Below are 22088 nucleotides of genomic sequence, written 5' to 3' on the forward strand. Positions count from 1 at the left end.
TTTAAAAACCCACGTGTCCATAATTGTAATCCCACAACTAGGGAAAAAGCCGCGTGCTCGGAAAAGTAACAAATCTATTAAAGGGAGAGGTTGGTTGAACTCCATGATACATTTTGGGGTTCTGAAGACGCCTCGCCCATAACAAAAGGGATAGGTATATACCGCAGGGCAAGAGTTATATCTGGGGGAAAGGCTATAAATGATGCGATTAATCAAGACTTAGGATGCATAGGATGTGGAAGGAAACTGCAGGGGATGGGCACAATTGAAATGTGGAGCTTGTTCAAAGAACAGCTACTGCGTGTCCTTGATAAGTATGTACCTGTCAGGCAGGGAGGAAGTGGTCGAGTGTGGGCACCGTGGTTTACTAAAGTAGTTGAATCACTGTCAAGAGGAAGAAGGAGGGTTATGTAAAGATGAGATGTGAAGGTTCAGTTAGGGCGCTTGAGAGTTATAAGTTAGCCAGGAAGGACCTAAAGAGAGAGCTAAGAAGAGCCAGGAGGGGACATGAGAAGTCCTTGGCAGGTAGGATCAAGGAAAACCCTAAAGCTTTCTATAGGTATGTCAGGAATTAAAGAATGACTAGGGTAAGAGTAGGGCCAGTCAAAGACAGTAATGGGAAGTTGTGCGTGGAGTCCGAGGAGATAGGAGAGGCGCTAAATGAACATTTTTCGTCAGTATTCACACAGGAAAAAGACAATGTTGTCGAGGAGAATACTGAGATATAGGCTACTAGACTAAATGGGTTTGAGGTTCATAAGGAGGAGGTGTTAGCAATTCTGGAAAGTGTGAAAATAGATAAGTCCCGTGGGCTGAATGGGATTTATCCTAGGATTCTCTGGGAAGCTAGGGAGGAGATTGCAGAGCCTTTGGCTTTGATCTTTATGTCGTCATTGTCTACAGGAATAGTGCCAGAAGACTGGAGGATAGCAAATGTTGTCCCCTTGTTCAAGAAGGGGAGTAGAGACAACCCCGGAAACTATAGACCAGTGAGCCTTACTTCTGTTGTGGGCAAAGTCTTGGAAAGGATTATAAGAGATAGGATTTATAATCATCTGGAAAGGAATAATTTGATTACGGATAGTCAACACGGTTTTGTGAAGGGTAGGTCGTGCCTCACAAACCTTATTGAGTTCATTGAGAAGATGACCAAACAGGTGGACGAAGGTAAAGCAGTTGATGTGGTGTATGTGGATTTCAGTAAAGTGTTTGATAAGGTTCCCCACGGTAGGCTATTGCAGAAAATACGGTGGCATGGGATTGAAGGTAATATAGTGGCTTGGATCAGAAATTGGCTAGCTGTAAGAAGACAGAGGGTGGTGGTTGATGGGAAATGTTCAACCTGGAGTTCAGTTACTAGTGGTGTACCACAAGGATCTGTTTTGGAGCCACTGCTGTTCGTTATTTTTATAAATGACCTGGAGGAGGGCGTAGAAGGATGGGTGAGTAAATTTGCGGATGACACTAAAGTCGGTGGAGTTGTGGACAGTGCGGAAGGATGTTGCAGGTTACAGAGGGATATAGATAAGCTGCAGAGCTGGGCTGAGAAGTGGCAAATGGAGTTTAATGCAGAAAAGTGTGAGGTGATTCACTTTGGAAGGAGTAACAGGAATACAGAGTACTGAGCTAATGGTAAGATTCTTGGTAGTGTGGATGAGCAGAGAGATTTCGGTGTCCATGTACATAGATCCCTGAAAGTTGCCACCCAGGTTGATAGGGTTGTTAAGAAGGCGTACGGTGTGTTAGCTTTTATTGGTAGAGGGATATAGTTTCGGAGCCATGAGGTCACGTTGCAGCTGTACAAAACTCTGGTGCGGCCGCATTTGGAGTATTGTGTGCAGTTCTGGTCGCCCCATTATAGGAAGGATGTGGAAGCATTGGAAATGGTGCAGAGGAGGTTTACCAGGATGTTGCCTGGTATGGAGGGAAGATCTTATGAGTAAAGGCTGAGAGACCTGAGGCTGTTTTCATTAGAGAGAAGAAGTTTAAAAGGTGACTTAATAGAGGCATACAAGATGATCTGGGGATTCGATAGGGTGGACAGTGAGAGCCTTTTTCCACGGATGGTGATGTCTAGTACAAGGGGACATAGCTTTAAATTGAGGGGAGATAGATATAGGACAGATGTCACAGGTAGGTTCCTTACTCAGAGAGTAGTAAGGGCGTGGAATGCCCTGCCTGCAACAGTAGTGGACTCGCCAACATTAAAGGCATTTAAATGGTCACTGGATAAACATATGGATGATAATGGGATAGTGTAGATAGACTTTTGATTGGTTTCACAGGTCGGCACAACATCGAGGGCCGAAGGGCCTGTACTGCGCTGTAACGTTCTATGTTCTATTGTCTATTGTTTATTGTAAACAATCCCACTGTACCAAACCCCATCCCATTATAAACAATCCCACTGTACCAAACCCCATCCCATTATAAACAATCCCACTGTACGAACCCTATCCCAATATAAACAATCCCACTTTACCAAACCCCATCCCATTGTAAACAATCCCACTGTACCAAACCCCATCCCACTGTAAACAATCCCACTGTACCAAACCCCATCCCATTGTAAACAATCCCACTGTACCGAACCCCATCCCATTGTAAACAATCCCACTGTACCAAACCCCACCCCACTGTAAACAATCCCACTGTACCAAACCCCACCCCATTGTAAACAATCCCACTGTACCAAACCCCACCCCATTGTAAACAATCCCACTGTACCAAACCCCATCCCATTGTAAACAATCCCACTGTACCAAACCCCATCCCATTGTAAACAATCCCACTTTACCAAACCCCATCCCATTGTAAACAATCCCACTGTACCAAACCCCATCCCACTGTAAACAATCCCACTGTACCAAACCCCATCCCACTGTAAACAATCCCACTGTACCAAACCCCATCCCATTGTAAACAATCCCACTGTACCAAACCCCATCCCATTGTAAACAATCCCACTGTACCAAACCCCATCCCATTGTAAACAATCCCACTGTACCAAACCCCATCCCATTGTAAACAATCCCACTGTACCAAACACCATCCCATTGTAAACAATCCCACTGTACCAAACCCCATCCCATTGTAAACAATCCCACTGTACCAAACCCCATCCCATTGTAAACAATCCCACTGTACCAAACCCCACCCCACTGTAAACAATCCCACTGTACCAAACCCCACCCCATTGTAAACAATCCCACTGTACCAAACCCCACCCCATTGTAAACAATCCCACTGTACCAAACCCCACCCCATTGTAAACAATCCCACTGTACCAAACCCCACCCCATTGTAAACAATCCCACTGTACCAAACCCCATCCCACTGTAAACAATCCCACTGTACCAAACCCCATCCCATTGTAAACAATCCCACTGTACCGAACCCCATCCCATTGTAAACAATCCCACTGTACCAAACCCCACCCCACTGTAAACAATCCCACTGTACCAAACCCCACCCCATTGTAAACAATCCCACTGTACCAAACCCCACCCCATTGTAAACAATCCCACTGTACCAAACCCCATCCCATTGTAAACAATCCCACTGTACCAAACCCCATCCCATTGTAAACAATCCCACTTTACCAAACCCCATCCCATTGTAAACAATCCCACTGTACCAAACCCCATCCCACTGTAAACAATCCCACTGTACCAAACCCCATCCCACTGTAAACAATCCCACTGTACCAAACCCCATCCCATTGTAAACAATCCCACTGTACCAAACCCCATCCCATTGTAAACAATCCCACTGTACCAAACCCCATCCCATTGTAAACAATCCCACTGTACCAAACCCCATCCCATTGTAAACAATCCCACTGTACCAAACACCATCCCATTGTAAACAATCCCACTGTACCAAACCCCATCCCATTGTAAACAATCCCACTGTACCAAACCCCATCCCATTGTAAACAATCCCACTGTACCAAACCCCACCCCACTGTAAACAATCCCACTGTACCAAACCCCACCCCATTGTAAACAATCCCACTGTACCAAACCCCACCCCATTGTAAACAATCCCACTGTACCAAACCCCACCCCATTGTAAACAATCCCACTGTACCAAACCCCACCCCATTGTAAACAATCCCACTGTTCCAAACCCCATCCGATTGTAAACAATCCCACTGTACCAAACCCCATCCCATTGTAAACAATCCCACTGTACCAAACCCCACCCCATTGTAAACAATCCCACTGTACCAAACCCCATCCCATTGTAAACAATCCTACTGTACCAAACCCCATCCCATTGTAAACAATCCCACTGTACCAAACCCCATCCCATTGTAAACAATCCCACTGTACCAAACCCCACCCCATTGTAAACAATCCCACTGTACCAAACCCCATCCCACTGTAAACAATCCCACTGTACCAAACTCCATCCCATTGTAAACAATCCCACTGTACCAAACCCCATCCCATTGTAAACAATCCTACTGTACCAAACCCCATCCCATTCTAAACAATCCCACTGTACCAAACCCCATCCCATTGTAAACAATCCCACTGTACCAAACCCCATCCCATTGTAAACAATCCCACTGTACCAAACCCCATCCCATTGTAAACAATCCCACTGTACCAAACCCCATCCCATTGTAAACAATCCCACTGTACCAAACCCCATCCCACTGTAAACAATCCCACTGTACCAAACTCCATCCCATTGTAAACAATCCCACTGTACCAAACCCCATCCCATTGTAAACAATCCCACTGTACCAAACCCCATCCCATTGTAAACAATCCCACTGTACCAAACCCCACCCCATTGTAAACAATCCCACTGTACCAAACCCCATCCCATTGTAAACAATCCCACTGTACCAAACCCCATCCCATTGTAAACAATCCCACTGTACCAAACCCCATCCCATTGTAAACAATCCCACTGTACCAAACCCCATCCCATTGTAAACAATCCCACTGTACCGAACCCCACCCCGTTGTAAACAATCCCACTGTGCCAAACCCCATCCCATTGTAAACAGTCCCACTGTACCAAACCCCATCCCATTGTAAACAATCCCACTGTACCAAACCCCATCCCATTGTAAACAATCCCACTGTACCGAACCCCATCCCATTGTAAACAATCCCACTGTACCAAACCCCATTCCATTGTAAACAATCCCACTGTACCAAACCCCATCCCATTGTAAACAATCCCACTGTACCAAACCCCATCCCACTGTAAACAATCCCACTGTACCAAACTCCATCCCATTGTAAACAATCCCACTGTACCAAACCCCACCCCATTGTAAACAATCCCACTGTACCAAACCCCATCCCATTGTAAACAATCCCACTGTACCAAACCCCACCCCATTGTAAACAATCCCACTGTACCAAACCCCATCCCATTGTAAACAATCCCACTATACCAAACCCCATCCCATTGTAAACAATCCCACTGTACCAAACCCCATCCCATTGTAAACAATCCCACTGTACCAAACCCCATCCCATTGTAAACAATCCCACTGTACCGAACCCCACCCCGTTGTAAACAATCCCACTGTGCCAAACCCCATCCCATTGTAAACAATCCCACTGTACCAAACCCCATCCCATTGTAAACAATCCCACTGTACCAAACCCCATCCCATTGTAAACAATCCCACTGTACCGAACCCCATCCCATTGTAAACAATCCCACTGTACCAAACCCCATCCCATTGTAAACAGTCCCACTGTACCAAACCCCACCCCATTGTAAACAATCCCACTGTACCAAACCCCATCCCATTTAAATCAACCTCATCAGTGCCTGAATTGTCCAGTTCTTTGAAATGGAGCAATCCCTTCTTTGTCAACTGCACTATGGAGACAATTGACCCCCTCCATATACCGAATCTGGAAGGTCCGTCTGCAGATGCGTCCCCCGCCCACTGCTCTGGTATTCCAGGGTGCAGACGGCCTCCATCCTGAACTCTGCAGATAGTGGCATAGTGGTATTGATACTGGACTAGTATTCCAGAGACCCAGGGTAATGTTCTGGGAATGGATTCAAATCCTTCCTGGCTGATGGTGAAATTAACATTCAATAACAATTCTGGTATTAGGAGTTTAATAATGATTTTTAAAAATAAAATTTAGAGTACCCAATTATTATTTTTTCCAATTAAGGGACAATTTAGCACGGCCAATGCACCTAGCCTGCACATCTTTGGGTTGTGGGAGTGAGACTTACACAGACACGGTAGAATGTACAAACTCCACACAGACAGTGACCCAGTGCCGGGATCGAACCTGGGATCCTGGAGCTGTGAAGCAACTGTGCTAACCACAATGCTACCGTGCTGCAAGCCACTCAGTTGAAGGTCAATTAGGGATGGGCAATAAATGTTGGCCCCAGCAATGCCAAAACCCCATGAATGAATTTACCTAAAGCTCCATTGTTCAGATGAGTCTCCACATCTCTGTGCTATATTGTTCCAAGAGGTTGAAAATTAAAAAAATGAAAATCGCTTATTGTCACAAGTTGGCTTCAAATGAAGTTACTGTGAAAAGCCCCTAGTCGCCACATTCCGGCGCCTGTTCAGGGAGGCTGTTACGGGAATTGAACCGTGCTGCTGGCCTGCCTTAGTCTGCATTCAAAGCCAGCAATTTAGCCCTGTGCTAAACAGGTTTTCCTGCTGGCGGGTTTTCCTGCTGGCATTGTGAAAAGTCTGGTGTGGGGGATCGAGCCTTCATTTGCATCCCATAAAGTGGATGCAAAAGGGGTTCATGTCAATCTCTGGGGGGTTTTCTGACTCACCATGCCAGGCACTAGTGGAAGATCCTATTGTAAATTCACGCCAGCATGAAACTGATTTCTGGGCTTCCAGTCATATTCTCCCCCACACTTGCCATCAAACCTGCCAGGGTGTGTAAAGAGAAGAGTTCTTTTGTTGTATGTTATGTATTGTTTTCACTATAGTACCTATGAAGTGACTATTTAAAGGGAGATTTGCTGTGTTCTGTAAATTCTGGGGGGGGAGGTGAGGTGGGGGGGGCGGTTGCTAAATTAAATATTTGAATATTTGGAAAGGAAAGAGAAATGTAGAAAATTGTTTATTTTTCAGACACCATCCCAACACGCTCTACCCTCAAGCACACACACACGTCATCACTAAGTAAAGATGGTGTCGACAATTAGAAACCTATCTCTTCGTTCTGCTACCTGGGTTTGAATCCTGTGCAGGGTGATGCAATAGAGGTTTCCCAGCCGCATACCAGCTCCAAATATTCCACATGACATGGTACAATTTAGGAACAAGTAGGTTTATTCAGACCTTTGAGCCTGCTCTGCCATTCAATGAGATCATGGGCGCGATGCAATGGAAAAATGTCAAAGTCCGATTTTGGGCGTTGTCGTGATATCCACATCAGCATATCATGGTGCAATCACACACACACTGATGGACAGGCAGTTGGACCAACCAGCACACACATAACATCGCATCCAATCAGAGCACACGCACTATAAAACAGGGGACACCACAGTTCCCGCTCATTCTACCAGGAGATAGCTCAGAGCACAGAGCTCACAGCGTGCCACTCAGACATAGACCATGTGCTGAGTGCCTCACTAAGATAGTGATAGGGCTGGGTGTAGCGCACAAAGACTCACGAGAGACGAATAGAGATGAAGTCGATGAGGCTTTATTAAGCGTGACTTGTTCCCCGCAGTTCAGCAACAGACTGGCCTGCGGGGGAGAACTCCTTGTTCTTATACTCCGCCTTCAGGGCGGAGCTAGAGATCAACAGCCAACCATGACCCGGGATCTGTCAGCCAATGACATCACGGCTTCACAGTCCCACATGACCCCTAATGCATACTACCACACTGGGTCCACAGGTTAGCTGGTGAAGCACGTACTCAAGCCAGCAGTTAGTTGTTACCGTTGTTAAGACAATAAAACAGAGTTGTACCATCAACAGCCGTGTTGGATCAATTGTGCATCGGAACACCCAACACGACATGATACCAGTAGTGGAAGCTAACCAGCAAGTGTGACCTACCTGCACCCTTTCAGAAATCCTGCTCCATGGAAAACATCAGCCCGCCGCAGCCGCTCCGAATCGCTGGAAATATTGGCGTAAACTGGAAGCTGTTTAAACAGCGCTTCCAGCTCTTCTTAGAAGCCACAGACAGGGAGAATGTATCGGACACCAGGAAGATCACCCTCCTCCTCTCCACGGCGGGGCAACACGGCATCCACATCTATAACTCCCTGGCATTCGCGGAAGGCGAGGACAAAACAAAATATAAGACGGTGCTTCTTGTGGTGTTGGGTGCTCTTGTGCACAGATGAGCCAACACAGTTGTATGTGGTGCAACTCTATTTTATTTTAACTCTTATAATACAGTTCGTTCTGGATACTCTGCACGTGCTGTCTCCCTGAGTGTGTCGTGTAGCAGGTCTGTCCTGGTACTCCTCTCCAGCTAATACTGACCACCAGGTGTTGTGTTTGTGCTTTTATATCTTTCTGTGATTGGTTGTGGTGGTGTGTGTTCTGATTTGTCTGTTGGTGTGTCTATCATGATGTGTGTGTTTGAATATCATGACATCCCCCTTTTTACAAAGATATGTGCCTACGTGGTTATAAATATAATCGTGTCGTGAGTGCATCTAAGTGTGTGTGTGTGTGTTGTGTACAGCGTGTGTATATGACGTAACTATTTACATGGGGCGATGTCGGGTGCGTCACACTAACAAGGTTGTACCATAACAAAACATGAATGCGAGAAAAAAAAAAACTTGAACAGTTGTCGGGTCAGACGATATCTGGAACGATAAACAACAACAGGTTATAATACAGAAGTGTTTGACTTTTTGAACGTATGAACAGCGTTATAAGTCCAGTCTAATGGGTGACCGCCTCAAGAATAGGCTGGTCCTCAAGCCGGTTCAGCTGTGGAGATTTGGGTTCACACTGGTTCACCTTGGACTGTTGGAGGTGATGCTGTTGCCGAAGTCTCTACTTTTCCATTTGTTGTACTTCGTGCAGTGCTTGGTTTTTCATTCGTGCAAATATAACATTCAACATCTTTGTTAGTGTTGCCTTGGCTGTGGTTTGGTTCTGGTGGCGATGGAAGGGGCATGATCCGTGGCATCTCCACGAAGTCATCCTTGGGAACCAGTGGAGGATCCGGCGTGTGCGTACGGTTCAGTTCCGAGCGTGGAAGGCGGCGCAAAGCTCGCTGATTGCGCCTACGCACCAATCCATCCGCCCTGCATGCCAGGAACAAGGTGGAGTTTTTTTTCTTTTTATGTTTGTGGTGGACGGCATCTTGTAGCCGATGGGTCGTTGCCATCGAAGTAGCACTGACGAATGTGATATAAAATAGTTACTTTAGAGTTACTAGTTAATGTAATGTAGAAATAAGCCACTTTGATTTTTGCAGTTAGGGACAAAGGAATTTGAGACTGCATGGAAAAAGCAGGAAGAGGTGTGTCTATGAGGGTGATGCTTCATTGATAGGGGCCAGAGAAAGGGATTGGAAGTGAGCCAATCAGAATAGATCGAACAGGTCAGGAGGGACATAGGCTGACCTATGTCCGTCGAGTATGTGAAACTTGATACCATTTGAACTGATTTTGCAGAGATCCCTTTGTCTGTTAGTTCAGTCGTTTTCTGGAATGAAAGAGGCAGGATGTCTCTTACATTTCTGTAAGATGATTAAGCTTGCAAGCTAAATAAATAACTTCTGTTTACGTGCGAATCCGTCTCAACTTTTATTGAGGCCAGACTGACAGAGAAAGAAATTTGGAGATCATCATTTGGTGCCGAAAACCGGGATTTCTCTGGGCGATCCTGTTCCAACTGCGAAATCAGAATTAGACTGATTATGAACAGGAGGACGGGAACAAAGGGCCCTCAATGTAGAAATGGAAAACGACCAGCATTGATTGTTCCCCTCTTCTTATCGTCTGATTAGTCTGGTCACTCGCGGTTGGCACAGAAAGACCGCCTCGACGAAATCACAGGTCAGTCTGGGGATTAGCACTTTAATTGATGGGATTTCATATTGTTGTTTCGGCTTGGGTTAGGGTTTTGGGCTGATGGGACTTTAAATAATAAAGGTTCAGTCTATTATCGGGGTTCAGAGGCTGATGTGACTTTAAATAATAAAGGTTCAGTCTATTATCGTGGTTCAGAGGCTGATGTGACTTTAAATAATAAAGGTTCAGTCTATTATCGGGGTTCAGAGGCTGATGTGACTTTAAATAATAAAGGTTCAGTCTATTATCGGGGTTCAGAGGCTGATGGGACTTTAAATAATAAAGGTTCAGTCTATTATATGGGTTCAGGGGCTGATGGGACTTCAATAGATGGGGGTTCAGTCCAGTATAACTGTTTTTAAATCTGAAGATGGTTCAACTCTATGTGTGAGTGTTTTAAATATATAGTTGATTAAGCTAAAATTGTCTCCTTGGACTGTAAAGTTCCGAGGTCTAGTTGAGATTGTGAGGTTGAAGCAGAAGTCTCTCAAAGGGTTAACAGCAGCAGGCGGAGTTGAAAACAGACAGTGCTTCTCACTCAGGCCTTGAGATAACAGTCTGCAGTGTAATCGGATACCTTTCCTTTGAGTCAGTGAACACCAGCAAAGTTACGTTTTGAATTAATTAAAGGAAACCAGTGGGTTTCTCCACCTCTTTGATAAAAGTTATTATTTTCGAAAGCAATTGATTGAAATTGCCAGAATCTTAAATTTTACTTACTTGAAATAAGGTTTATCTCATTTTATCTGGAGATTAATAGAAACTTAAAGAAGATCATGGACACCATTTTAAAAAGTGTCAATCTGAAGATGATAATTGATTTTGCTAATACTTATGATAGTTGATTTTGCTAATACTTATGTGTATGTAACAGAAAAAAAAACTTGTTAAAAGAAAAAATTGTTAAGATAAAGAAATAATTAAGTTGTAAATGTTATACAAGTTTGTGTTAAGCAAATTGTAAATTTAGTTCTGAGTTGAGATCAGAGCTAAGCTTGCAAGTTGCAGTAATTCAATTTGAATTTTCAAACATTTTTAAGTTTTAAAAAAAAAAGAGAGCAAATAGAGAAAAGAAGGACACAGATCTTGAATGCGTTGAATAGCACATTTCAAAGGCCCATAAATCTTTCTGTTATCTTAGACCTAAAACCTAGGAAGATTGATGAGCCTTAGGAATGTCTGGGGCGTTTTAATGAAATCTACCGGGGGCAGTCAGGCGATTTGCTGTATCAAAATGGTCAGAATTCCCCTCAATACTGTGCTATGTTAATGCATTGCCTACCACCTTCTGTGGTTACTGCTGTGAAATGTAATAACATGAATTGGACAGAGAACGACCCTTCCCAGGTGGCAAGGGCAGTCAGATTTTACTGGAAGGAGGGTGTAGGCCAAGAAGGAGGCTCAGTTACAAAGGTTAAGACTGAGTATGTAATGAAAAAGGATGATCTGCGATCCCAACAAGCGGCAGAAATGGTAGTTTACCAGCAGGAGCTCCAATATAGTGACTTTGGGTGGGTGGATCAGCGAAGAGGAGGATGAGACAACAGTGCTATATTTCTATCACCCCCCAGTGGTGGACGTTAGACATTGAACAGCCACTATCACTGCATCACGTTACCCTGGCCTATGACAGAACTGCACGAAACAGGGAGTTGGAGGACAAATACTGGCCATTACTTGAGACCGAATGGCCAGTCAAGGTTACAGCCACAGTCACGGGAAAAGAAGGTACAGCCGATTTTGTTACAATATCACCACATTTATGGCCACAGTCAGCTTCGGTAAGCCCTCATATTACACGTCAGGTCCATGACCAGTACCATGCCAGGGATATGGGGCGAATGGTCAGCATCTTACCGCAGCTCGTCAGAATAGGTATGAGATATACCTTTTGAACAATCCACGTCTGACATTTAAATACTGTACCACTATCAATCCAGCCTGTTTTCTTAGTGGTCCCCCTGTCCATGAAGACGCACCTGGCCACGACTGTTTAGCCTTGATTCAGGAAACTACCACAATAAGGGGCGATTTGAGTGACATTTCGTCAGAAAAACCTGACATGATTATGTGTGGTCAAATATCCCACCGGGGTTTAGTTAATGACCTACTGCAGGCCCTCCTTCTGCCAGCGCAGATTTCCGTTATTAAATGTGCTGCTCACACGAATGGTACAACCCCAGTTGACGTTGGTAATGAACGAGCAGATTGTGCAGCGCGCACAGCCGCACAAATTCAGCAAGTGATGGTGCCTAAAATGTTAAGTCAGACTAAACGATCTACTATGAATGTGTCTGCTTCTGACAAGCCAATGCCAACCATCCAAGACGTCATAAGGTTACAGGAGGACGCTCCTGAGAGTGATAAACAAATGTGGAAACGGTTAGGTTGTACATATGATTCTGTTTCCTCTTTATGGACCACGCCTGCACATCAGACTTGTATGTCTGATGTACTGGCTTTATGGGTCATCGAATGTGTACACTTTGCAACTCATTGTGGGGCTCGGGGGACTAGTGATTTGTTGCTGGACGCTTGGTGGCACCCTAAAATGCAGGGGTTGGCCCAAAGTATCAGTAATCGGTGTTTGATTTGTCAGCAATATAACACCGGAAAAGGTATCCCTTGTGGGAAGGGGCAAACCCCGTTGCCCAGTGGTCCCTTTGAGACGCTCCAAATGGATTACATTGAGTTGGAAAGGTGTCAATGTTATAAATATGTTTTGGTCATTGTGGATGTGTTCAGCAGATGGGTTGAGGCGTATCCGACTATCTATAGTAAAGCTGCTACTGTGGTTAAAGTCTTGATGAGGGAAATCATTCCCCGGTACGGTATACCAGCTCAGTTAAGTTCTGATAATGGGCCTCATTTTATTGGACAAATTAACAAGGAGTTTTGCTCCCAGTTGGGCATACGCCAGCAGTTACACTGTGCTTACAGACCACAGGCAGCCGGGGTGGTTGAAAGACACAATCAGACCCTCAAAACTAAATTGGCTAAATTAAGAGCAGACACGGGACTGACATGGCTTAAGTTGCTCCCCGTTGCCCTCTTCCAGCTGCGGGTTACACCTGCGGGACCGGCCCGGCTCTCTCCCGCCGAGATTCTCTATGGCAGGCCTCTTAGAACTCCCTGGAGCCTGCAGGTTCCCAGACGGGTTCAGTTTCATCAGATGACTGAGGAAATGACCACCTATGTTCTAGCCCTTACGCAAGTGCTCAAGGAACTCCATGGCCAAGTCCGCGCGGCTCACGAGCCATTGCCCAGTACCTAGCTCACTTTCAGTCCAGCCCGGTAGTTATGTAATGGTCAAAAATTGGACTAGGAAGGGGTCGGAGCCGCGATGGGACGGGCCCTTCCAAGTTCTCCTTACCACCCCCACAGCAGTTAAAGTGGAGGGGCGAAGTGCTTGGGTCCACCTACATCACTGTAAATTGAGCCCATCTCCACTACTGTAAAAGGTCGGATACTAACCTGCCTCCCTTCTCCAGTGCTATTTTACAGGTGTGGAGCATGATGGAGTGGCTACGCATCGTCTGTCTGATATTTGGCCTCACTTCGCTTGGCGTGTTATTGGCGATGGACATGGAAAAGGGGAATATTATGTATCTGTGTAGCCCCAACCAATCTACAAGGATACATCACCTATGCACAGGTGATGTTCTTCACTGCCCCCATATACGAGGACATGGTATCGACTCATGGAAGGTCATCAAAGTTAAGGAGAATGCGGGAGTCATGAAGCAGCTGCACCGGCCCCGGCGATGGGAAGGGAACATTATATGGACATTGCCTTGTTTTTGGAATACATGTAAATTTGATTTTGGATGTGTTAAAAGTGGTACAATAAAGGTAACATCAGGCTGTCAGAAGAGTGTAGGAAGAGACCATGAGAAAGAGAAAGGGACTAGAGAGAGGACGGGGCGTGTGAGAAGGGAAGTACAGCTAGAACGTAGGTTACCGGGAGATGCACTTAAGTTAATTAAAGGCCAAACTGAGGAAAACCCGGGTAGTATGAATCTCTTCTACCAGATTTACCACCGTCTGTATGGCCAAGGACGGGTTGTCTGCTACCCAAACCCCGCAGCGGTGTCTAGGTTATTTTCTGTTTCACCGCTTTGGGGCACTCCCCAAACGGTGGTTCATTGTCAGCGTTCCGAGCCATTGCCCGAGCAAGTCACTCTTCCTTACGATCCGGATTCAGCACCACCGGCTATTTGCCTTCCCCTCCTTCGGGATAATTCCCATTCACAGTACGATAGGCTGCGACGGTGGAGGGCGTACATACCTAGCCACTTCACTCCCAATAGGGATTCCCGGTCGTACGAGAATTGCTTCAGCAGTGAAGGATATGGCTGTTTGCTGGTAGAGGTGGACACAAATATAACATGTCTGTTTCCCACCTGTACGGACAGGAGGTGCCATATCACCCAGGCGTCTGGCCAATGCGTTTGTTATAGCACCACTTGCGTTCCATTGAACGCTGGCCTCCAGCTCCTTTGTGGCTGGGCGAATGTCTCTCATATCACTGTTGGGAATAGGGCTTTCTGCATTGCTGGGCGGCCCGAATGGGCATTTCAAAATTGGATAAACTGGGCTACTGGGAGGTCCTTACGCAACCGGTATGCTCTTGACTATCTTCTGGCCCGTGAGGGTGGGGTATGCGCCATAGTACAGGGCAAGTGTATTATGGGGATTCAGGACTTGACTGCTAACATTACTAAATTTATGGATCGCATACGGGATCACTTGGACGGGATGCAGGATCCTGACTCTTGGGGTAACTGGGGATTTGGAGGATGGAAGGACTGGTTGATAAATATGGCCATGTATCTAGTGGTAGCTATCGGCTGCATCTTTGTGGGCCTGGCCATCCTTAAATGTGTGATGGGTAGAATGCTGGGTGCACTGGATCAGATCACCGCCCCAATCACCGAGAAAAAAATTTAACTGTTAAAATCCATGAGGGTGAAGCAGATGAAGGGGGGGCTAAGACAGGAATTGGAAATGCAGCGACGAATCTTTTTAGATGAGGAACCGTAGCTATAGATTGGATAGTTCGGTTATCATGGAATGATAAAAGGAGGGAATGACGAATGTGATATAAAATAGTTACTTTAGAGTTACTAGTTAATGTAATGTAGAAATAAGCCACTTTGATTTTTGCAGTTAGGGACAAAGGAATTTGAGACTGCATGGAAAAAGCAGGAAGAGGTGTGTCTATGAGGGTGATGCTTCATTGATAGGGGCCAGAGAAAGGGATTGGAAGTGAGCCAATCAGAATAGATCGAACAGGTCAGGAGGGACATAGGCTGACCTATGTCCGTCGAGTATGTGAAACTTGATACCATTTGAACTGATTTTGCAGAGATCCCTTTGTCTGTTAGTTCAGTCGTTTTCTGGAATGAAAGAGGCAGGATGTCTCTTACATTTCTGTAAGATGATTAAGCTTGCAAGCTAAATAAATAACTTCTGTTTACGTGCGAATCCGTCTCAACTTTTATTGAGGCCAGACTGACAGAGAAAGAAATTTGGAGATCATCAGCACCATCACTAATATCATGCAAGGCGATGACTGTGCCAGATGTGGAAGTTGGCCGAGACCGTGCACGCTGGTTCCGGCCACCTGCTGTGCCGGAAGGGCGACTCCGCAGAGAAACGTCGAAGCATGTCCCCTTGGAGAGAGAATTGTTGCTCGCATCAACGTCTGGCGATGGCGCGAATTGGTGTGTCCGTCTTGGACCGCCGGTGCTGGTCGCCACTGCCGACCCAGTGGGACTGCCACGCGATCCATTCCCTGTTGCCGTGGCATCCGCCGTCACCCTGAGCGTGCCATCACCGAGGCCGCGACACCGCCCGTCCGGAGCAAGGTCTGGCGTGCGCGAATCAGAGTCGGCGCTTGGCTGCTCCCCATCTGGAGTCCGGTCTGCCTTCCGTCGATGCTCCCCGTCCGGAGTCCCAACAGGTTCACTGGAGGCAGCCGAGATTCCCTGAAGCTGCACTTCTGGAGTCGGAACATGCAGGAATGCACCAACCAGTGGAGAGGCTCGAGCCATCGAGGGTGGAAGCGGTGCGCCGCCACCGCAGTCGTCAGTGGTCCCACCGTGATCGTCGAGTGCCTCGGTACGCACTAGGCGAGGTCTGTCACCTTGCACCTTTTGCATGGGAAGTGGGATGCTGTCGTCACTCGTCTCACATCCCGTGGATAGATCCTCATTAGCAGCTTGCTGTTCCCTAGGGTTGGGTAAATTGTCAGAGTTTTCATCTGGTGGTGCACACCATGTCGGTGGACTGTCATTGTCTTGCCGTTGTCCTTCATTTGGGCTTTTCTTCTTTGGAATTTTAAATCTTCCCCCAGACATTGCAGAACCTTGTTTATTACCCCCAAACTCTCCCATATGTATGGTCTCGAATATAGGATCCAATGTTTCTATCGACATTGTACTATTTTCCAAAGAACATTCCGTTTCGCTTTTCTTCTCAGGTACCTCATATGTATCTTTGTCTAATGTACATGCCTTCATGGTCTCTGGGTCTGATTTTGCTGGGACTGGCATGGTCACAGTCTCTCTTTTACTGTTCTCAATTGCCCACATTATACTCCCCATACATAACTGCTTAATCACTGGGGTTAGTGTGGTACAATGGATAATCGGGTCGACCTTATCTGCATCTTCACCATTAGTGGAAAGCACACTTGGTTCACTTGAAACTGCTGCGGGTTTTAAATTCATTATCTGGCTACTCGATGTCGGTGTCCTCAGGATTCTTGCTCCAATGTTCTGCTCATTCATCAGTGGAGTGTGTATAGGTTCAATGCAATTAATGTTCCCCTCAAGGTTCGAAGAGTCATTACTGACTAACTGCTGGTCTCCGAAGTTGGGACTTTGCGGCGTTGTGTTGAAGGGAGACATTTGTCCCTGCTGTAGATATGATTCAGGTTGTGTTATTTCCATTACCTGAGGATCAATGTCTTGTCCATTTTTTCGATCCATACTAAAACACTGGCAATTCTCAGTCTGCTCCTTGCAAGTTAAACATTCAATTAATTTCTTTAGCAAATCCTCAGCATCCTTCTGTGACCGTGCAGCATTATTAATCTCTGTTCGGCTATAATGATCCTGAAGGTCAGCGCATAAACCTTTTTTCTTCGGGCTTGTAAGAGGCGATTCCTTTGGCTTGTCTTCAGTTGGACTTGAACAGTCTTCAGCGCTGTGCCCTTCATTGTAGCATGAGAGACCGTCATGGTCATGCTGCTGTGTAGTGGAGCATGGTAGGTTGTTATAGCCTTCTTGCTGTTCACGTGAGCATGGCAGACTTGCATCGTCTGCCGCTGGTTGGTCAGGAGAGGTTGCTAGACCCTCATGGTCTTGTTCCTGCAAGGACCGCACATTGGAGTCTTGCGTTGCTTCTATCGTGGAGGCTGTCCACGAGCTCTCTGTGGAGGCTTGTGACACTGGAGTCACTTCTTGTTCGTGCAAGGACTGCGCTCTGGAGTCTTGCGTTGCTTCTATCGTGGAGGCTGTCCACGAGCTCCCTGTGGAGGCTTGTGACTCTGGAGTCACTTCTTGTTCATGCATGGACTGCGCTCTGGAGTCTTGCGTTTCTGCAATTGTGGAGTCTGTCCACGAGCTTGCTGTGGAGGCTTGTGACACTGGAGTCACTTCTGGTTCATGCGAGGACTGCGCTCTGGAGTCTTGCATGTCTTCTTTCATAGAGTTGGGAACGTTGAGCGGGACGTGGACCACGCTCTGTGTGGCAGCAGGGCGCTCTCCGTGTGCTTGCACCGCTCCCTGTCTGTTAATGTCAGGCTGCAGCATCATCCGGTACGGATAAGTTGGGACGTCATATCTGCTGGATTGAAGATCCTCAAATCCGAAAAATGAATCCGCATCTGCGTCGGATTCAATGTGGGGGCCGCCAATGTGCAACACGAAAGGTTCGTCCGAGTCATAGTCGTATAGGACCACGGAGCTATCATTGGGCTCACGAGGTCCGGAAACACTGTAAAGATCGTCATCGAAGTATTCAAGGTTGGAATCATCGGCTTGTGCGTAGGTAACTGCTTGTCGGAGGGTTCTTCGGAGGTCAAATTCATCTCCTGGGTCAATTTGCGGCAATGTGCTGTCATTCCAGGTGAGGGAAGGTTGTTTTACAGCTTTAACAGATTTTTGTTTTTTTGATTTGGGACGTTTCCCTTTTAAATTGGATTTGGGACGTTTCCCCTTTAAATTGGTGCGGTCTGGGGCCTCTGACATCCTGACGCTCGGTATGTAGCACGTAGGAAGCGACTGCGCATGCTCAGATCGCTGTTCCTTTACCGATGGCCGTTTTCTTGACTGCGCATGCGCAGCATCTCGCGCATGCGCAAACAAAACTTCCGGTTCTGCGCACTGCTCGCGCAACTGTGCTAGCGTGATACCTTTAGCAAGATGGCCGCCGACCTTGACCCAGCCCTCTCTCAGGCCCGGGATTTCGGCCTCTGGGAATTCGGGCTCCGGGATCCCAGCCACGAGGTGATTACTGCCGCTTTTCTTACCTTTACTTGCCGATTGGATTGCGTTTTCTTCACAGTACTTGGAGAATTTGTCCAGGACTGCCTGGTAATCGTACCTTTGCTGCCTCCTGAAGAACCTGAACCTTGTGAATATTTCTCTTGCCCTTGCACCGACGATGGTGAGGAGAAATTCAATTTTTTCGCTATCATCCAGGTCTTGGAGTTCAGCTGCCACCAGGAACAATTCGAACACTTGCCGGAATCGCCGCCAGTTTTCGCGGAGATCGCCGTAGCACTGGAGCGGCTGCGGAACCGGGAGCTCTATCATTTTGCCTGGGCACTGCTGGTTGTCTGTGTACACTGAGGTATGCCGGCAGGTATCGATCCACTCCTGTACCATGTGGTGTTGGGTGCTCTAGTGCACAGATGAGCCAACACAGTTGTATGTGGTACAACTCTATTTTATTTTAACTCTTATAATACAGTTCGTTCTGGATACTCTGCACGTGCTGTCTCCCTGAGTGTGTCGTGAAGCAGGTCTGTCCTGGTCCTCCTCTCCAGCTAATACTGACCACCAGGTGTCGTGTTTGTGCTTTTATATCTTTCTGTGATTGGTTGTGGTGGTGTGTGTTCTGATTTGTCTGTTGGTGTGTCTATCATGATGTGTGTGTTTGAATATCATGACACTTCTGAAGTTCGAGGAACACTTCAGCGTGGAAGTCAATGAGAGCTTTGAGAGGTACCTCTTCCAGCAGCGCCTGCAGGGTAAGGATGAGCCTTTCCAATCTTACTTGACACACCTCCGTATCCTCGCGCAGCCCTGCGGCTATGAGGCCACCTCCGACTCCATGGTATGGGATCAGATAATTTTTGGGGTCATCTCGGACACCCTACGCCAGCAGCTCCTTAAAATAAAGCGCCTCACCCGAGCCACCGCCATCGAGACCTGCGTCCTCCATGAGAACGCGACCAGCCGGTACTCCCAAATCCAGGCGGCCAAAAAGGCACGCATGAGCCCTACAAGGCGGAGCGGGTCCAGTCGATCGAGTTCCTCCCGGCCCGGACGAGGACGGCCATTTCGCGCGCTTTCCGAGGCCTCCCGCGCTTGTACGTGCCAAAAGAGGGGACGTTGACGCAGAGGGACGTGATGCGCAGGCGTGCTCTATGCATGACCGCACCGCGCATGCGCGGTGGCGCAACGAGAGCAACAAACACCATGACGTCATGACATGCGGCAACTGTGGCTCCGCCCACTTAAAGCGACAATATCTGGCCTAAGCGCGACAATGTCTCCGCTGTGGCAGGATGGGCCACTATGCTGCCTGCTGTCGAGCAGCTCAACCTGCCAACTCGCAACAATTCCGCCAACCTCGCAGGGACGTGCGGGCGATTCAGCCCCCCCTACACTGAGATATATCCAGATAGTATGCAAACCAGCGATACCGAAGACAGGGAGCCCTTCTGCGTTGCGGTAATCCAAAAGAACCGGATGTCCCCAAGTCGGAACCACCAGCCGCTGCCAGTGCACAGCATTGATCCGGGCGATGAGTGGTGTATCATCCTAACGGTCTACCCAAATTCGTCGCCCAGCTGAGAGACTTGACTTATGAGCCTGTTAGCACATTGGACTCACTGAATTGTTTTACAGTACTGTTAACGAGTTTCTTTTCTTGTCGTTCATTGTTTCAGAAGTTCAGAAGGCACATATCCTTTGTGAAAAGGGGGGATGTCATGATATCGACATCAGCATATCATGGTGCAATCACACACACACTGATGGACAGGCAGTTGGACCAACCAGCACACACATAACATTGCAGCCAATCACCAGTGAGAGCACACGCACCATAAAACAGGGAACACCACAGTTCCCGCTCATTCTACCAGGAGATAGCTCAGAGCACAGAGCTCACAGCGTGCCACTCAGACATAGGCCATGTGCTGAGTGCCTCACTAAGATAGTGATAGGGCTGGGTCCACAGGTTAGCTGGTGAAGCACGTAACCAAGCCAACAGTTAGTTGTTACCGTTGTTAAGACAATAAAACAGAGTTGTACCATCAACAGCCGTGTTGGATCATTTGTGCATCGGAACACCCAACATGACAGGCGTGTTTGACTGGGTGTTTTGCAATGGCCCTATTGGCAAGCTCACAGCCTGTATTCAACGGTACTTCATGCCAAATATGAGCCCCCATGAGATTCTTGACATTATTAGTTCCCTTGCCATCTGATTCGCCCGACTTTCACTTCAGCAGCTCACCGCTAACAAGGGAAAATTGCTTTTAAGCGCTCCCTCACCACTCACTTCCAGTCAACCCAAAAGCATGGCAGTGCGCAGACCTGCTCCTTGTTTTGGGGGTGCTGACTTCACAAGGCTTCTCGACACAGTGGATGAAAGAGAGGGCACCCTGTTCCCCTGATAGGGTCGGAAGACCAGCAACAGAGTCAGCAATGCCGCCTGGGAGGCAGTGGCAGCTGCAGTGAGTACGGGCAGCATGACCGGGAGGACCGCTGTTCAATGTCGGAAGAAAACAAATGACCTCCAAGAGTAAGTTACAATCTTTATCCTGGCATAAGTTCTCCCCGCCCCCCAAATCACTGGCTGACACCTCGCAGTCTCCCCACATCCGATCTCCATGCTTGTTCCTCACAACATCCTGGCACACACCAGAACAACCCCGTTCATGTCCAAGTGGGTGTCCACACATGCCACCATTTATAGACCCCCCCCACCCATCAAGCAGCAGCTCGCAATGCCCTCTCTTTGTTCCCTTTGGAGATGATAGCCCACAGTAAATGGACAATGGCCAAGATGGAGGGGGCGGAGTACCAGAGATTTGAGTCCTCACCTCCTAAGAGGAATGGGTCTGGGAAATCATGAGGATGTCCAAGGAGAGATCAATCACCAACAGCCAGGCTGACCTGGGCCAGAGAGTGAGCATTCACTGCCCCTTCACCCAGATGACCTGTCTCAAGTGAGTTGTTCATGTAGACAAAATGATCCTTCCCTCTCACTGACCACATGTCCACTGACTTGCAGGATGTCCACCGGATGAGGCCGGACCATCCAGGGTCGCTCCCACCTCGCCCACCACCCATAAGAACACCTCGGAGGAGAGCTCCGAGGAGACCACCATCGAGGCATCACAGCTATCACCACACCTTCCACCAATGCAGAAACACATACTTTGGGTGAGCATCATTAGTGGACAGGCTTCTGGCTCACAATCTGGTGAGCACCACAAAGTTGCTGATGCACAACAGGTGGAGGCATCCAAGGCAAACATCCGTTGGAGGTCCACTGGAATCCACAACGCAGCTGGGTCCCAGCCAGATGACAAACCTCTGGGCAATGTTCTCCCAGAGCTGATGCAGATGATATGACAAAGCTGTGACATTCAGGAGGGGATGTCAGTGACTGCAATGCTGTAGAAGGGGAAATCCAGGGCGTGCATGTGATAGCAGGGAAAATAAGGTATGGAAAGGGTTAAAAAGACAGTCAACTATGGAACACACAACCAAGTACCATATCTCAGATAGCAAACGCAGTAACACTTCAG

At 47.4% G+C, this 22088-nt stretch overlaps 1 protein-coding gene across 3 annotated transcripts in view; it reads left to right on the forward strand.

The window, feature by feature from the left end:
• Positions 1 to 15509, forward strand: part of ldlrad3 (low density lipoprotein receptor class A domain containing 3) — a 277367-nt gene extending 261858 nt beyond the window's left edge. For all 3 annotated transcript variants that reach the window (XM_072518827.1, XM_072518828.1, XM_072518829.1), the window contains one exon: positions 13522 to 15509. In XM_072518827.1, the coding sequence (XP_072374928.1) occupies positions 13522 to 14980 (1459 nt within the window). In that variant the 3' untranslated portion in view covers positions 14981 to 15509. The remainder of the gene's footprint in view (positions 1 to 13521) is intronic.
• The last annotated feature ends 6579 nt before the right edge of the window (positions 15510 to 22088 follow it).

This window comes from Scyliorhinus torazame, chromosome 10, assembly GCF_047496885.1.
Source record: "Scyliorhinus torazame isolate Kashiwa2021f chromosome 10, sScyTor2.1, whole genome shotgun sequence".
Taxonomy (NCBI): domain Eukaryota; kingdom Metazoa; phylum Chordata; class Chondrichthyes; order Carcharhiniformes; family Scyliorhinidae; genus Scyliorhinus; species Scyliorhinus torazame.